The sequence below is a fragment of the Typha latifolia genome, chromosome 15 (assembly GCF_019914945.1).
Source record: "Typha latifolia isolate L0001 chromosome 15, TyphaL0001v2, whole genome shotgun sequence".
In the NCBI taxonomy this organism is placed as follows: Eukaryota; Viridiplantae; Streptophyta; class Magnoliopsida; order Poales; family Typhaceae; genus Typha; species Typha latifolia.
Genome location: NC_133100.1, coordinates 2,313,363 through 2,327,843, shown reverse-complemented (window position 1 = coordinate 2,327,843; position 14,481 = coordinate 2,313,363). Strand labels below are relative to the sequence as shown.

Below are 14,481 nucleotides of genomic sequence, written 5' to 3'. Positions count from 1 at the left end.
ATCGTGCCATGTAATAACTTTTTTTTTTGTTAGATAGGTTGTTACATGAACACACCCGTGGAACTTGCAAATCCTAGGACTTCGTGAGACCTGATTTGACTTGGATTTATCCTTATATTTATAAGGTACATAAGGGTTGGGATGCCCTAACTCTAGAGGAGGTATTACAAGAGATATTTACTTTTTCTTTTGGACCTTTTCTTTTGGAAGTATTTATCTTATCTCTAATAGATATTTATCTTATCTCTAAAAGATATATAAAATATTTAATCTAACTCTAAATGATCGTCTATCATCTTTTAAGATAATCTTTTAGAGATCAATGGAGATTATTTTCTGGCTTTAGACGGAACATGCTGAATCGTTCTCATGTCTACGCATTTACATTAGATCTAGAAGAACTGCGTCTACAAGGTCAATGAGATGAAAGGATTAATCTCGAGGTTTGGAAACCTATCATGAAAAACAGTGTGGAGTCTAGCGAGTAAAGTTAGTACAGATTAAGTCATGAAAATTGGCGAGTGATTTGTGAACTTCTTGTTAACTGTTATAAGTTTTAATTATTGGTTTTGATCCGAGTTTGGATTTGTAGTTCTTTACTCGATTTAGAGTTTTTTAACATAAAAATTTTGTGTTCGTGATCATCCTTTTTATATTTTATTTTTTGCATATTATTATCGATAGTATATGATAGGTCTCATCTCCTAAGACATTTATTATGTTTTTCAATTAGTATTAGAGCATACCTAAGGATTCACAAATGTTTGGTTTTCTCAAAACTCTCAGTTCTCGGATATATTTCCATATACACAGTAGAGACCAAGGCTATGATGCCATTTGTTAAGGAAACGAGCCCTCCTTGCTAATTCATAATCTAAAGAGAAACACCAAATTCTTATAGGAAAACTAACGTGGAAGCAAATATTACAGTGGAACAAAAATAACCTAAATGAGAACAATCGCACAACAAACTTTTACATGAAAATCCCAGCTCAGGAGAAAACGATGTGATCTTGCTCTAGCAGACTCGTCCATTAGTATAGGAAAATATAAGTCTTTTCTAGTTAGTATGATATATATTACTGGTCTATTAGATAGCAACTTAAGCTTTCGATCAACTAGTAATCTAAATATAGTATCGTATTAGAAAACTCTAAGAAAGATGATAATAAGTTCCTTATGTAGCTAGATTCTTTATATGGACATGAATGGTCTCTGATTGGTTGCTCAACATGCAAATGAGAAAGAATTTTCCTTGTCTACGGACTTAAAATCAAAAAGAAAAAGAGAGGAAGAATCTCCCTTATTAGGTTTGACTGTGACTGAGGTTGCATAGAAGCCTCAGAATTATTCAGAGAATAATACATCATGCTATTATGATCCTTGTTTTCTGTTTCAAGTTCAGATATAGAATTTAACAAAGTTAGGCTTCAACTGAATGTTTGAACTCTTAGTTAAGATTCATGACATTAATATTTCTTGTCGATATTTTAAGGATCGTCTAAATTGATCTCTCAATGTATATAAAATTTCACATTATTAGATAAGTAAATTGAGAGAGATGACATTTTAAAGTTCAGCAATAGGCAATTTTTAGCTTCAGAAAAGCTTGTTCTGAAACACTATTCATATGACATGCAAAACTAGTACACATTATTCTGCATGCCATTTTCTCTTCATATCAAGCCAACACCTTCTATTTCATACGTGAATAAAATTGCAGTCACTTCGGACTTGTCAATCAGAAAATATGATTGTTCCCAAACTCAATCAGACCATTTCTGATATAAGCCTTTTATGCTGAAATTTATTTTTATCATTTCGAATCTAAGAAATACCTGACATTTACGGCCAATCTCAAGTGGATTCACTTCTTTAGGACATTTTTAATATGGATAAAAATGTTTCAGCTGAATTGGATATCCATATTGGAATCTGGATTCTTTTAAACCTGACTTCAATAATTCAGACTTGAAACTTTTATCTCGAAGCCTTCTTCAACTGGCATTCTGAAAAATGAAACGTATCGTTTATAATTTCCGTCAGAATATCTCTGCTTATCACAATGTACTTCATTTCTATGCAAAGTTTCAGTTGATTTGGATAAATGGATTAGAAGATATTTCCGTGCCAAATAGTGTTCATTGGCACATTTCAGCGCAGGCCCTTGACTGACAGCATTTCCAAACCACGGTGCCAAAATATTAAAAAATATTTTTCATGGTCACATTTAGCATGAATCAAACCTAGATAGTTTACTCTACATTTGGACAAAGTTTTAAGTGAAATTAGATTAATAGGTAAAATGATATGAATGTGCCAAATAAGTATCCTGATAAGGTTCTGAGTTCTGACAGAAATCCATTAATAATCGTTTTGTTCTTTTATGTACAAATTAACTAATTAAAATATCCTCATCATCAAGTCCTTGTTCTGTTGGCATAGTTATTTCGGATATTCGGTTAGTAAATGAATTTGTAATTTAATCTTCATCATCTGTTGACCTGCTATGCAGTGTTCGGCAATGGAGTTTTGAAAATTCGATTCTGAGGTCATAAAAGTGGAACTCTAAACAATTATTAAGTAGTAACAAAAATGTTCTTCAGATTAAGAATATAATATGATATCTACTCTGTATTTGGATAAAAACTGCATGATGGGTATGATTGATTGCAAATAGAATACTAATCAAATTAGTCGATTAATAATATATAAGTTTCCCAAAAATACAACCAAACTTCAGAACTTTGATCTTAAAGCATTTCAGACAAAGTATTGTTCAAAATAGTTAATGAATAATAAATAAGTTTTCCTGAAAAGGCAACTGAACTTCAGAATTCTTGTTCTTAAATTGCAGAACGAAACTATAGATCGATATATGAAGCAACTGAGACGATCTTTGTTCGTCTATATTTGTCTACAGGGCTTCACAGGCATGATAGTAGATTAAAACATTGATCAATTTAGACCTTGTTTATTCATCTACATTCTAGTCATTTCCTTCTTCCATGCATGTCATGACCTTTGTTTGATTAGGATTTCGATGTCTGAATTCGATCAATTAGACCTGAGACCAAATCTAACTTATCTTAGAGAGTCCTAGCTCAAATTGGTACTTACATGTCCAACAACTATCTTACATTTCACTTTAATCAAAGAAGTACTCGAGAAACATACAAAGCCAAGAAAGTGGAAAAAGGATGCTAACAATCTGAAATAGAGTGATTTATTCCTTCATATATGAGTAATATGAGGAGCTTAAAAATGATATTTAGTTATTTACATAACATGGACATGCTACTATATTTATATGAGACCATAATTCTAGTTTCCTTATCTGATAAATAGGCATCCAAAAGAATTTATCTTTATATGCCTAAGATATCATTGATATCACATATAGATAGATATCTTCCTTCTATTGTTTTCTGATTACTTTGTCTCTTATTCATTAGTCCAGTAAGTATGATATCCATAAACAAATCAATATTAATTCAAGCCAAATCTTGTACAAATCAAACAATAATCTCAGTGATATTAAGGCTACGTAGAAGATGCCACTGAAGTGATATAGCTAATATCTCTCGGTTGGTAAAGCGTCTCAATCACTAGAATATTAGTCAAGAGTAGATGTGATCATCAGGCTCGATCCATCTGAACTCGGCCCGAGCCCACGCAACTTTCATTGGGCTAAGCTCATCCTAGCCTAAGACCAAATTGGTAATGGGTAACACAAGCTAAGCCTTTGCCCAACCAACCCGGCCCCCTACGCCCGCTTGCTATTCGACCATTTACACTCACCCATTTATGTGGTTTTTAGTCCCACATTGGATATTTGATTTATTAGATACTATTATATTATTATGTTCCTATGAAAGCTAATTAAAATATTTTCATAAGAGACTTATCATGTTCTTATAACCTGTCTAGAGCCCAATATTTCATAGGTTAGAGAGTGATAATGGACTATAATATTCTAACCCAGCCCAAATAAACATTCACCAACAGGTTTAGGCCTAAAAAATATTCATATTTCTTAGTGTAATTTTGAATCACTCTCATATTAATTAGGCAAAATTAAGAGCCAGCTTCTAATTTGGTTGGTTAATCTCCAAATAATGTAGTTGCATACCTAATAAGAAAAAAGGTGCCCCTTCTCTACAAACCAAATAAGAGAAAGCCCTGCCCAAAAAGATAGCATGAGCTTTATATGTGTGACAAAGACTATATATGAATGCCTAGTTCAAGTGTGCATCACCTCACTTGCCATAAGTCATCAATGGAACCTTAGAGAAAGTGATTAAAGCCAAAAGAGTGTTGCTCACTTTCTACGAAGGTTGGTAGAGATGATAATGCCAACCACTTTCTAGAATTAAGTACCAACACTATGATTTGATCCACCACTCTCTTCTTCTTCTTCTGAATTCTTAGAAATTTTTTGATTAAAAGCACTCTTTCTTTTACCTTTATTATAATTCACATATATATATATATATATTGATATTAATTATTTCAGCTCGCCTATCTTGTTTCTAACAACACAAAAGTAATGTGACATTAGTTTTCTTAGCAACTAATTACTATTAAGGAATAGTTCCACTTAGGCCTCTTAAACTCTCACCATTTTCTGCATGCACCTTTGAAAATTTTTTTTTGCCACATACACTTTTTGATCTAAAAAGTTATTCGATTTGCAGGTCCATATAATTACTTTTTTTTCTTAGTTCAAGAGGAATAAATATTAATATTTTTCTTAGTTTAATGGGTGTATGTGGGTAATAAAAAAAATTCAGAGAGTGTACATAAAAGAATAATAATTCAGGAGTGCAAGTAGAATTATTTCCTAAATTAATTATAAGTTGCAAAATGGCTTTAATACTCTCGAGTAAATCTTTTAATATTTAAGATAAAAAAAAAACTTTACTTTGGCTTGTTACCTTATACTTCAAATCTAAATTTTTATATTTTTTTATCAGAAACTAGTGGTGCAAATGGCCAAACTATCCTTACTATTGTTAGCACTAATATTTTGTTCTCTAAATAAGTTGCTAATGACCAAACTACTACTACCATCATCAAATCATACTATATTTTCAAAGAGTAACCGGTCTTCTTTTTTTTCATCCTACTTAACAATTATAGCTTAGTTTAGACCACACAGTGCTTAAGTTTAAAGTACAAATGAGTAAATTAAAATCGAGCCAAACCACAAGAATTAAATTATAACACACCTTTAATTATTACATTGTAAAGATAACAGAAAAAAATTCTATTTAGTCACTCATTGTTAGGTTAAAGTTAAACTTAAAAGAAAATTATATATGTGGAATGATAAGTATATATAATATGGTGTGAATGACAATAAATATAACAAGAAAAAGGTATTTGTAATAAATTTACCTAAATCTTATGCCAATATATATACATATATATGAGTGGGTGGCATATGCATATGAATGTGGTCCCTAATAAGATGTTGCTATCTTGCATCTTTAGGACTAAGACATTGAAATAATTTTAGTTGCCATTCTGTGGAAAGATGAATGATAGTTCGGGAGATCATGGCAGGATGGCAATCAAACTTTATGAATGCCATACACTTTCGGCCATGTTGGCTTATCGAATCAAGTGGTGGGCCAACTAACAACATCTTAATTATTATTATTATTATTATTATTATTATTATTAACCAACAACATTAACAATCTCTCAATCAATCTCCATTTTAATATGTCATCTTAATAGTTTAGGGTATATATATATATATTTAAGCATCCTATCTTTTGCCTCTATCTCTTTAAATTTTATCTAACTACAAAGAAGAATTGCAGGAAGTTGGTCAAAAATCTATGGGATAAAATTTATTTAAGGCTTTATTTTTATTTTTACATAATTGATGCCAAAATCTAAATATCGTGATTGCTACTAAATTTTTTTGACTCATTTAAAATTGTCGATAAATTAGTTTTAATAAAAAAATTATATCGATTATGGTTAAGTCTAATAAACATTTATAAATGAAACTAAAATACTCGTTTTTTTTAAATTTTAAGTGTAAATATATTTATCAATAATGTTTACAGTAGCATAGGTAACACTTGTAACAAAATGCTCATAAATAAATCAATAATATTTTTTTTATACTAAGTTATTAGGTAAAATTAATAAGGGTAAAATAATTATCTTTTATCTAAGTTGTGCTTTAATAGTGACTAACCAGATTTAGCTAACCTTCTGATATTTTGGTAGTAATTATCATATTTTAGAAAAAAAAAATTTAGTGGCAATGATGAAAATATATGATCAATTTACTGGGTCCACGTCAGCAGTAGATAAATGGTATTTATGTAATTAGTCGAGCCTCCTTTTCTTTGTTGGCATTCATTACTGATCTGGCATTTGCCGAAAGTTCTGGGCCCCACGACCATTGACCGTATCAAATGCCATCTATTTTAACGCCCCTCCCACGTCATCTTTCGAGATAGAATAGTACAGGTGTCGACGAACCGACGTGGACTCTTATTTATATAAAAGATAAATTTGCATATAAAATTAAGCCCCATAATTAATGAATACGTACAAAAAATATTCTGCCATTAAATTTATTATTTAAATTTAATTAAATCTCTCGATTAAATTAACTATATTAAAAAAAGTAGTAGCACTCTGATCCAATTAATGATATTTATAGTTGCAATTTAATCAAAAATTTAAGTGTTCGTATTGATACCAAACAAAATTTAAATAAATAAAACAATTTTTTTCCCTAAAATATATGAGGTAAAATAAATGCTGTTAAAAAGTTTAAACCTATGTTTGGTCCTAAGTTAAGGGTAGTCTATGAGCATTGCTAGTGACATCCGACCAAACGCTATTTTATCACTAAACTTCCAAATAAATGAGACAGAAATTAAAGAAAAGTCTAAATTTAAATCCAATAATATCAACTATATTTTAAATATTTTTTAATATTATCCTCAATTTTCTTTCAAAATAGCACATTTCTCTCTAAAAGCATCTCCAACTGAGTTCCAAAACTCTAAAATAGCTTCAGAGTCTGCAATAAGTTACTTTTAATTTTTTAAAAATTAAAATTAGAAATATTAAAAAAATTGTAAATAAAATATGAAAAAAAAAACACAACAAAATAACTATTTATTAGCTGTAACCCGGCAATTATTTTGATTTTTTAAGAAAAGAAAACAATTTATTTTAGTACTATCAGAGTCAGAAGAGCATTTTTAGTCCATTAATATAACATATTATTTAATATTGGAGTATAAAACTAAAGCCGAAAGGAGCCAAAAGCGCCAATTAGGTGACGTGGAGCGGCGGAGTTATTTGAGCTGCAGTAAAGAGCCAAACGGGAAGAGATACTGACACGTGGGACCCAACCATTGGATTGGCCGGTGGTCTTTGTCGTGGCTCGTACGGTCCGTAGTCGATTTCTCTGGGGCCACCCACCATCCGGTCACGTCCGTCCCCTCCACGTCCTTGTCACGTGATTCCCCAATCACATCATACCTCGTTCCCTCCCCTACATTTAGGCTAAAATCATAGCAAATAAAATTAAATAAAAAAATTCAAATGTCATATACCATACTATCGGAGTCAAATCGGATAGAATTATATACAAATTAAGCTCAATGGATCGAATATTTAGGACTAAGTTAAATAGGACTCATTATACCTTATCTATATATAAAAGAGGGGCTGAGTTTTAAGTATCCAAGCATCTACGTGTTAAAAGAAGTTTAGTTATTTTTATATTCTCGTATTTATCGTTTATATCATAGTCGTTAGATAGTCTTTATTTTCCTAGGAGTAGATCTAAGTTAGAAACTCAAATTTTACCTCCAACCTATAGTCACCCTATCTTACGGCCATCCACCACCATCTTAGTCGTTCGCCACCCTTTGATGACTGTCGCAACGTTAGATATTTATCATTTTGTCATACTCTGACTTTGCTCCACTATTTTAGTTATATCTTTTAATCCAGACATCCGATTGACGTAAAATAGGTCTATTAGAACTCTATCTCATGAGACTACCATCACCTAAATTTTCATAATTTTTTACGTTCGGATCGATCCAGATCTAATTCGTGACAACATAAAAAGACATTTTAAAAGCCCAAAAAGTAATCTAATGTATAATTCTTAAAATTTGAAACTAGGATCTTCTATTTGACATTGTAAAAAAAAAACTAAATTAAAATCTCAAGTAAAGAGAAAAAAAATAGATCATGTCTGATAATCAAACTATTGGGTCCGTAAAAATCTGTGAAGAGTTAAAGAAAATTATTAGGATTAATTAAGTGGTCATAAAAGGACAAGGATTTTGTATGTTAATAGTTAAAATTGTATAAATTTATTAACATCTCAATTGCTGCCTGGGAAAAGCAACCAAAGCTTTTAGAAGTACCAATCCAAGTGTTGGTCTTGGGCCCCACCAAAGTTGACAAACTCATTGGCAACCGAGCCACGTGGACGTTTCTGCCCGCGGGACCCATCTGAGCTGTCGTGCTCATCAGGCTCATCCACGAGCTTGCGGACACGTCGGCACGCCTAAGTGGGGGCCAGCACCCACCGCCCCGCCGGCCCCACCCATATGACCCGGTTCGCCTGTGGGGCCCCCCTGGGTGCAACTTTCCAGGTGCGAAAGGCCAAGTGGGTGGGCGTCCCAGTGACTTTAGCCATGCGCCATTTGACACGTAGCCACGTAGGATAAAATAAAGCGCCTCGGGAGTCGCGAAAGGAGTGGGAAGATGGTGATTTCTTTTCTTTCTTTTTTTAATTATTTTATCTTCTTTTTTATATGTGGTGAAAAGTTTAGCAGTAAACAATTGATGCGATGATATTTTTACCCCTCTCTTTTGCAAGAATAAGTTCATTCTAATATTGTTAATTTTCTTTTTTTTTTTCCTCAATTTTATGCCGATCATACCAGCTCACGACATAGATCTTTTATTCAATTTATTTTTCTAATATTATAATTAATATTTTATTAGAGTGCGACATATTCGAGAATTGTTTTAACTTGGCTTAGCATCTGTTTGTCTATATGGACAGATTATTCGTCAAAATGGCATTCTAAAAAATATATATTATAAATTCTAATACATGATGTATAATGATATAATTAATTATCTAGTAAATATATTTTTATACGATTTGTTACGTTGAAAGTAAGTGAGTTGAAAAAAAAAAAGGATTATAGATAGATAAAGAAATAGATCTAATATGATCGATTTGTACGTCATTAGGTTGGGGGTTTAAGATTTTTGTCTTTCATATATCACCCCTAAAATATAGTATCAAAAGGATATATTTCATTAATACGCTGACGACTAATCACTAATAAGTTTAATATTATATTATCTATAAGTTAATAAAATTTAATGCTAATCTTTTCAATAATTTACATATGTAAAAGATTAAATTTATCAATAATTTATTTAAAAATTTTCAGATAAGAAATTAATAGATTTCAAATAAAATAATCAAATTAATGTCATATATAAGAAGAAGAAGCTGAATTTATTATTATTATTATTTTAATAGTGAAATAAACTTATTTTCGTATTAATTTTGGATGGTAAAAAAAATAATTTGGAAGATGACTAGTTTGGTCAAAACGGTCGACAAGGTGTATGCATGTATATTTTTCATGCCATACTAAAATAATTGTGTTCCAGACTATACACTACGTGACTGCTTCTCTGTAAAGCTTTTACACGCACTTGCAACTTTGCATATAAATACCCAAGAAACCCCCCCCCAAAGCCTATACATTTTAATCCACCTTCTTCTTCTTCTTCTTCTCTCTCTCCATTACTCCACTCTTCACTACTTTGAGTCATCTGATCTCCTCCAATCTCTCGCAATCTCCATGGCTTCCGTTGAGGTGAGCCATGCATCCACATTTAGGACCACAACTTACTTTATATAAGAAGAAATTTAGAAGATTCTTGTTGGGTTTTTTGTGTTACTTCAGATCCTACTAGGATGTCTCACTTATCTTTTATTAGATCAGTGGAGATATTGAGTGTTTCTTAGTGAAAGATCTTGGTCGATCGGTGATCATCTGCAGCCTAGGTTGCAGGAACTACCTTTGCTGTTGAAGTGAGCTAGTCTGTGATCCACTTAGTTGGTTGATTTAGAGAGTCAGAGATGGTGGAGATTTTAAAATCTTAATGCATCTAAAATAGGTGCAAAATTTTAATCGTTATCCACTAGATCTTTAATTAGACTTTTATATTAATTAATTTCGATCCTTAATTAGATATTATTATTAGGCTATAAGTAGGGATAAACATGATATTTTTACCTCGTTTAAGTTAATGGACTCTAAATTAAGTTTAACTCATGAGGTGCTTTGACGAGATTTGATTTTACTACCTTATAAATTTCTCTTTTCATATAATATTTGAAACTTTAGCAAACTTGACTAAACTAAACACTATATATAAAGTATTCCTCATTTATTACGTACAATACCAACATGTAGTAAAATAATTGCATGTCCTTAATTAATTTACGTATATATAATGTAGGTAGAAACAGCCCCCGTCGTCAACGTCCCCGTCGAGGCTCCGGCCGCCGCAGTGGAAGCTGAATCAACGCCCGCTGAGGTCGTCGAGTCCCCGCCGGCGCCAGTCGCCGAGGAGCCTAAAGTAGAAGAAACCCCCGTGGTCGCCGAGGAGCCTAAATTAGAAGAAACTCCCGTAGAAGAAGTGACAGCAACAGTAGAAGCCACAGCAGAGGCGATTGCGGAGCCAGCAGCAGAGCCTGAGGCAGAGAAGTCGGCCGGCGAGCCGGCGGAAGAAGTTAAGGCACCCGAGGTCGCCGAGCCCGAGGCACCGGCCGCGGCCGCTGAAGAGACCGCCGAGCCGGCTGCAGAAGAGGCCCCGGCAGCCGCCGAGGAGGTGGTGGCAGAAGAGAAGGCTGCGGAAGCTGCCTCAGAGTAGAGTATTAATTTGGGGAGTGATTAATTAATTATGGTTTTGTGGGGTTTGTGTGCATTCGTGGGGAGTGCTTAAATTGGTGATTAAGTATATTTTTGTGTATTATTATTAGTATTAATTGGCTATGCATGGGAGTGTGAGCCACTCAATGTTTGTTTGATGTAATCTTTGCTATAAGCTCCTTTGTTGATGTTGTGATAAGTAGCCCTCCTCTTTACTTTGTGGGGTTTTAAATATATATCTTGTTCTCGGTTTGATTACTTGTTTATTAGTGTTATTTACTCCTATTTATGTTCATTAGGAAAGGGGCAGCAAGAAATTAATTAATAAAGAAACTATAGTTAAGAGTTCTAATGGAAGTGTAATATATTTCCTTTTTTTTTTTTGAATAGTTTCGGAAGGATCTCTAAATTATTATTATTTTTTTAATGAATTGGGTGCATTAACATTAGATCTTCTCAATCGAGCCGGAGGGTCTCCAATGTTATCAAATTGGACCCTTATTTCGAATCTATGAATAGATGAAGGCTATGAATCAAGAGGGGAAAGTGCAAACGATGAATTGGGTGCATGCCATTGCCAGTGAACTTTAGTTGGCTGCATTGTGTGATCATCTGCATCTATAACTGCTGGGATTTCCTGCATTTGGGTGCTTAGGTGTTTGATAACCAATCAAAGACTGTCAAGTACTCTAACTGCATTAAATTTCTGCATTTGGTTGTTGCAGATGATTTGGTCGGTTTTGGGTGGGGGAGTCGCTGGCAAGAGATGGATGAGGTAAGGAGTTTTCCGGAGGAGTTTGAGGCCATTCTCCGTCGTGACAGGGAGACCTAGTCTGACCACTTCTTATACTCTCTAAGCTGATTTCAACTCGTTAAATTAAATTTTAAAAAAAAAAAAGGTAAAGAGTTTTGAAATCTTCTTATCTCCTAGCGAAGCGAACAGGGTTAGAGGAGAGTTTGCACGCTGTGTGGCCTCTTCGATGAGAACTGTGCCCACTTATTTTATAGTACGGATTCAACATAGATGTTTAGCAGTGCCTATGTGAGAGTTTGCACATGCCCGAGCTTGTGGTGAATTGAGACTACTTTTCTTTTGCATGGCATGGAAAGGGAGCCATGCAGTGCGTTGAGGGGGTGTATCACTGCAACTCTATGCCAAGTGTGGAAGCAGCAAAATAGGAAGGCTTTGACCTCGATGAGCCTGAGGACAATTGTGTTAGGGGCCTAACAGCTGACTAGTGAATAAGTCGAGGTCGCAAACATATCTACTGGAGGGCAATATAAGGAAGCAAGCCAAGTAGGTGGCACTGAATACAGGCGGGACCGAAATTAATACAAAGGGACAGTTTTGGTCGAGGTATATCAAAGGCAGTGCATGCGTGGTCATTTGTAATTTAATTGCATTTATTTTTTCAATTTATAATAATAAATTCTAATGTGCATTATAAATATAAATTATGTGTATTCTAATATAACAAAATGTGCATCGACTATAGAAAATATATGCACTCAGTTTTATATGCTAATAAACCCCCCCCCCCCTAATAATATGGACAGCTTGGGAACCTTGCCCAAAAGAATCCGCCATCCTAGTAAAAGTTTGGGCTATCAGAATGGATCTCCGAGCCATAGAGTTGAGAACAAATGGATCTCCGAGCCATAGAGTTGAGAACAAATATCATCCTTGAAATAGACTTGATCCCTGGTGTTGGCGACTATCCTTCCGGAGGAGGAATCTTGCCCTTGAAAATTTAGGAACCTAGTTGAGGAGTGTATTTGCCTACTGAGAGGATTCATGAATGTTTATTGAGCAGCTGGCTGGCTAGCTAGGGCACTCTTGGACCAAAACTTATCTTTACTGGGCCAGGTGACCAAATCTACCTTTGATCTGAGTGAGTACAATTCTTTCTTTGGACTCCGGCATCCGAGTGAGGGGTTAAAGCTTAATACAACTCTCCATTTAAAAATAAAGAGTTTAAGGAGTTTTGGAAGGCATGATATTTCCTAGTTAATACTCTTTCATTTGAAAATGATTAAGCTTATTTAATTCACAATATTATATAAAAATTACAGGTGAAAAAGAGGAGTTGGATTATAAAATCCTCAACAATGAATTGTTAATTTGAAAAATCAAACAGTGTATATTAAAAAAAAATTTCCCAAATTTTACTCATTATAAGGAAATCAAACTCAAGTTTTTGACCAAACTAGCCCTACTAAACATTTAGTACAGTTTACAATTTATGGGTCTATTATTACACTTCAAAATTTAGTAGTCTATATGCTGTACATGGGCTTGATTTGGACTGAGTCACTTTAAGGTAATAGAGTTGTTGATTGGAGTGCTGAGCCTGGTGAAGCAGTAAGAGAGTTTAAATTTACTGGTCTAACCCCTCTTCTTTTTTTCATGATTCGACTTTGCCACAGCATGGAGCTGAAGGATGATAGCTTGATGGTCACCATGTAAACCATGGTGCTGAAGGAGAGGGAAGAAGGAGATGGGAAGGAGAGGGATTAGTCTCAGATGCCATGGATCGAGAGAGTTTAACTCAAAAAGTGATCTTGATACCATGAAAATGTTTCACAAACCACCTTACTTTGTAGGTAGATGTTGGTATTCATATATAGAAAGACCATATACAGTTTGTTGCAACAGAAAGCATATAAGCTAAGATACAATTTGATCTAAATAAAACGAACTAGTCTTCACATCTCTATAGTTGTGAGCTAGTCTTGACATGAGATCTTCTCTTTATTCATCCATCCATCATAGTATGCACTTTGTAATTAACGTGACAAATACCTTCACATGAGACAACATAAAAAGATATACAATTATATATAGATATCACAAGATAAGTACTTCAAATTATTCAGCAAGCCCACAACCTTCTGTAGGTTAGCATTCGGCTGGCAGGGCGAGGTGGCATTTGGCCGGCAATTGCAGGGCTAGGTCCGGGTCAATGCCATACGCCGGCAAAAGGTATGAATTCCGATACGAGCATAGGCACGGGAGGTCGGCGGCAGCTAGGGCACTACAACACTTCTTCGATGGCGGTGTTGGGTCGGAGCCGCTGACCGACGGTTTGCAGGCGTCTATACCTTGCTGTGTCATGTTACATATTACTTCATCGGCCTTCGATACAGTCACCGCATGATCCCCCATGATGGCCACCAATATCAGCACCACGACGGCCGGCCGGAGAACGCCCATTGTGATCAAATTGGATTCTTATCTCACGTAATATGAATCGGTGATGCTATGAATCAAAACTATGGGAATGCAGTAATATATAAAGACAAGAGTTTCTCTTTAGAGGGGTCCAAAATTGGATCAAACAATGAATTGGGTGCATGCCCGTGAACTTGAGTTGGCTGCATTCTGTGATCATCTGCAACTCTTCACTGTAGGAATTTCGTGCATTTTGGGTGCTTACGAGTTTGAAAGCTAATCAAAGGCTGTCAATTACCCTGATTGCATTAAACTTCTGCAGTTGGTGGTTGCAGATGA

At 34.3% G+C, this 14,481-nt stretch overlaps 2 protein-coding genes across 2 annotated transcripts; one reads left to right on the top strand and one right to left on the bottom strand.

Moving 5' to 3' along the window:
* Positions 1-9,747: 9,747 nt before the first annotated feature.
* Positions 9,748-11,228, top strand: LOC140801979 (uncharacterized). Its single transcript, XM_073157383.1, has 2 exons — positions 9,748-9,908; positions 10,558-11,228. Exons 1-2 carry the CDS (start codon positions 9,894-9,896, stop codon positions 10,969-10,971), a joined length of 429 nt encoding a protein of 142 aa, XP_073013484.1. The 5' UTR covers positions 9,748-9,893; the 3' UTR covers positions 10,972-11,228.
* A 2,321-nt stretch (positions 11,229-13,549) lies between these two features.
* LOC140801646 (putative lipid-transfer protein DIR1) lies at positions 13,550-14,238 on the bottom strand. Its single transcript, XM_073156861.1, has 2 exons — positions 13,860-14,238; positions 13,550-13,773 (listed from the first exon to the last, which is right to left on the bottom strand). The coding sequence occupies exon 1, from the start codon at positions 14,182-14,184 to the stop codon at positions 13,870-13,872; it is 315 nt and encodes a 104-aa protein (XP_073012962.1). The 5' UTR covers positions 14,185-14,238; the 3' UTR covers positions 13,550-13,773; positions 13,860-13,869.
* Between the last annotated feature and the right edge of the window lie 243 nt (positions 14,239-14,481).

Coding starts and splice junctions, on each gene's coding strand:
- LOC140801646 (XM_073156861.1), bottom strand. CDS start 14,184: ATGGGCGTTCTCCGGCCGGCCGTCGTGGTGCTGATATTGGTGGCCATC.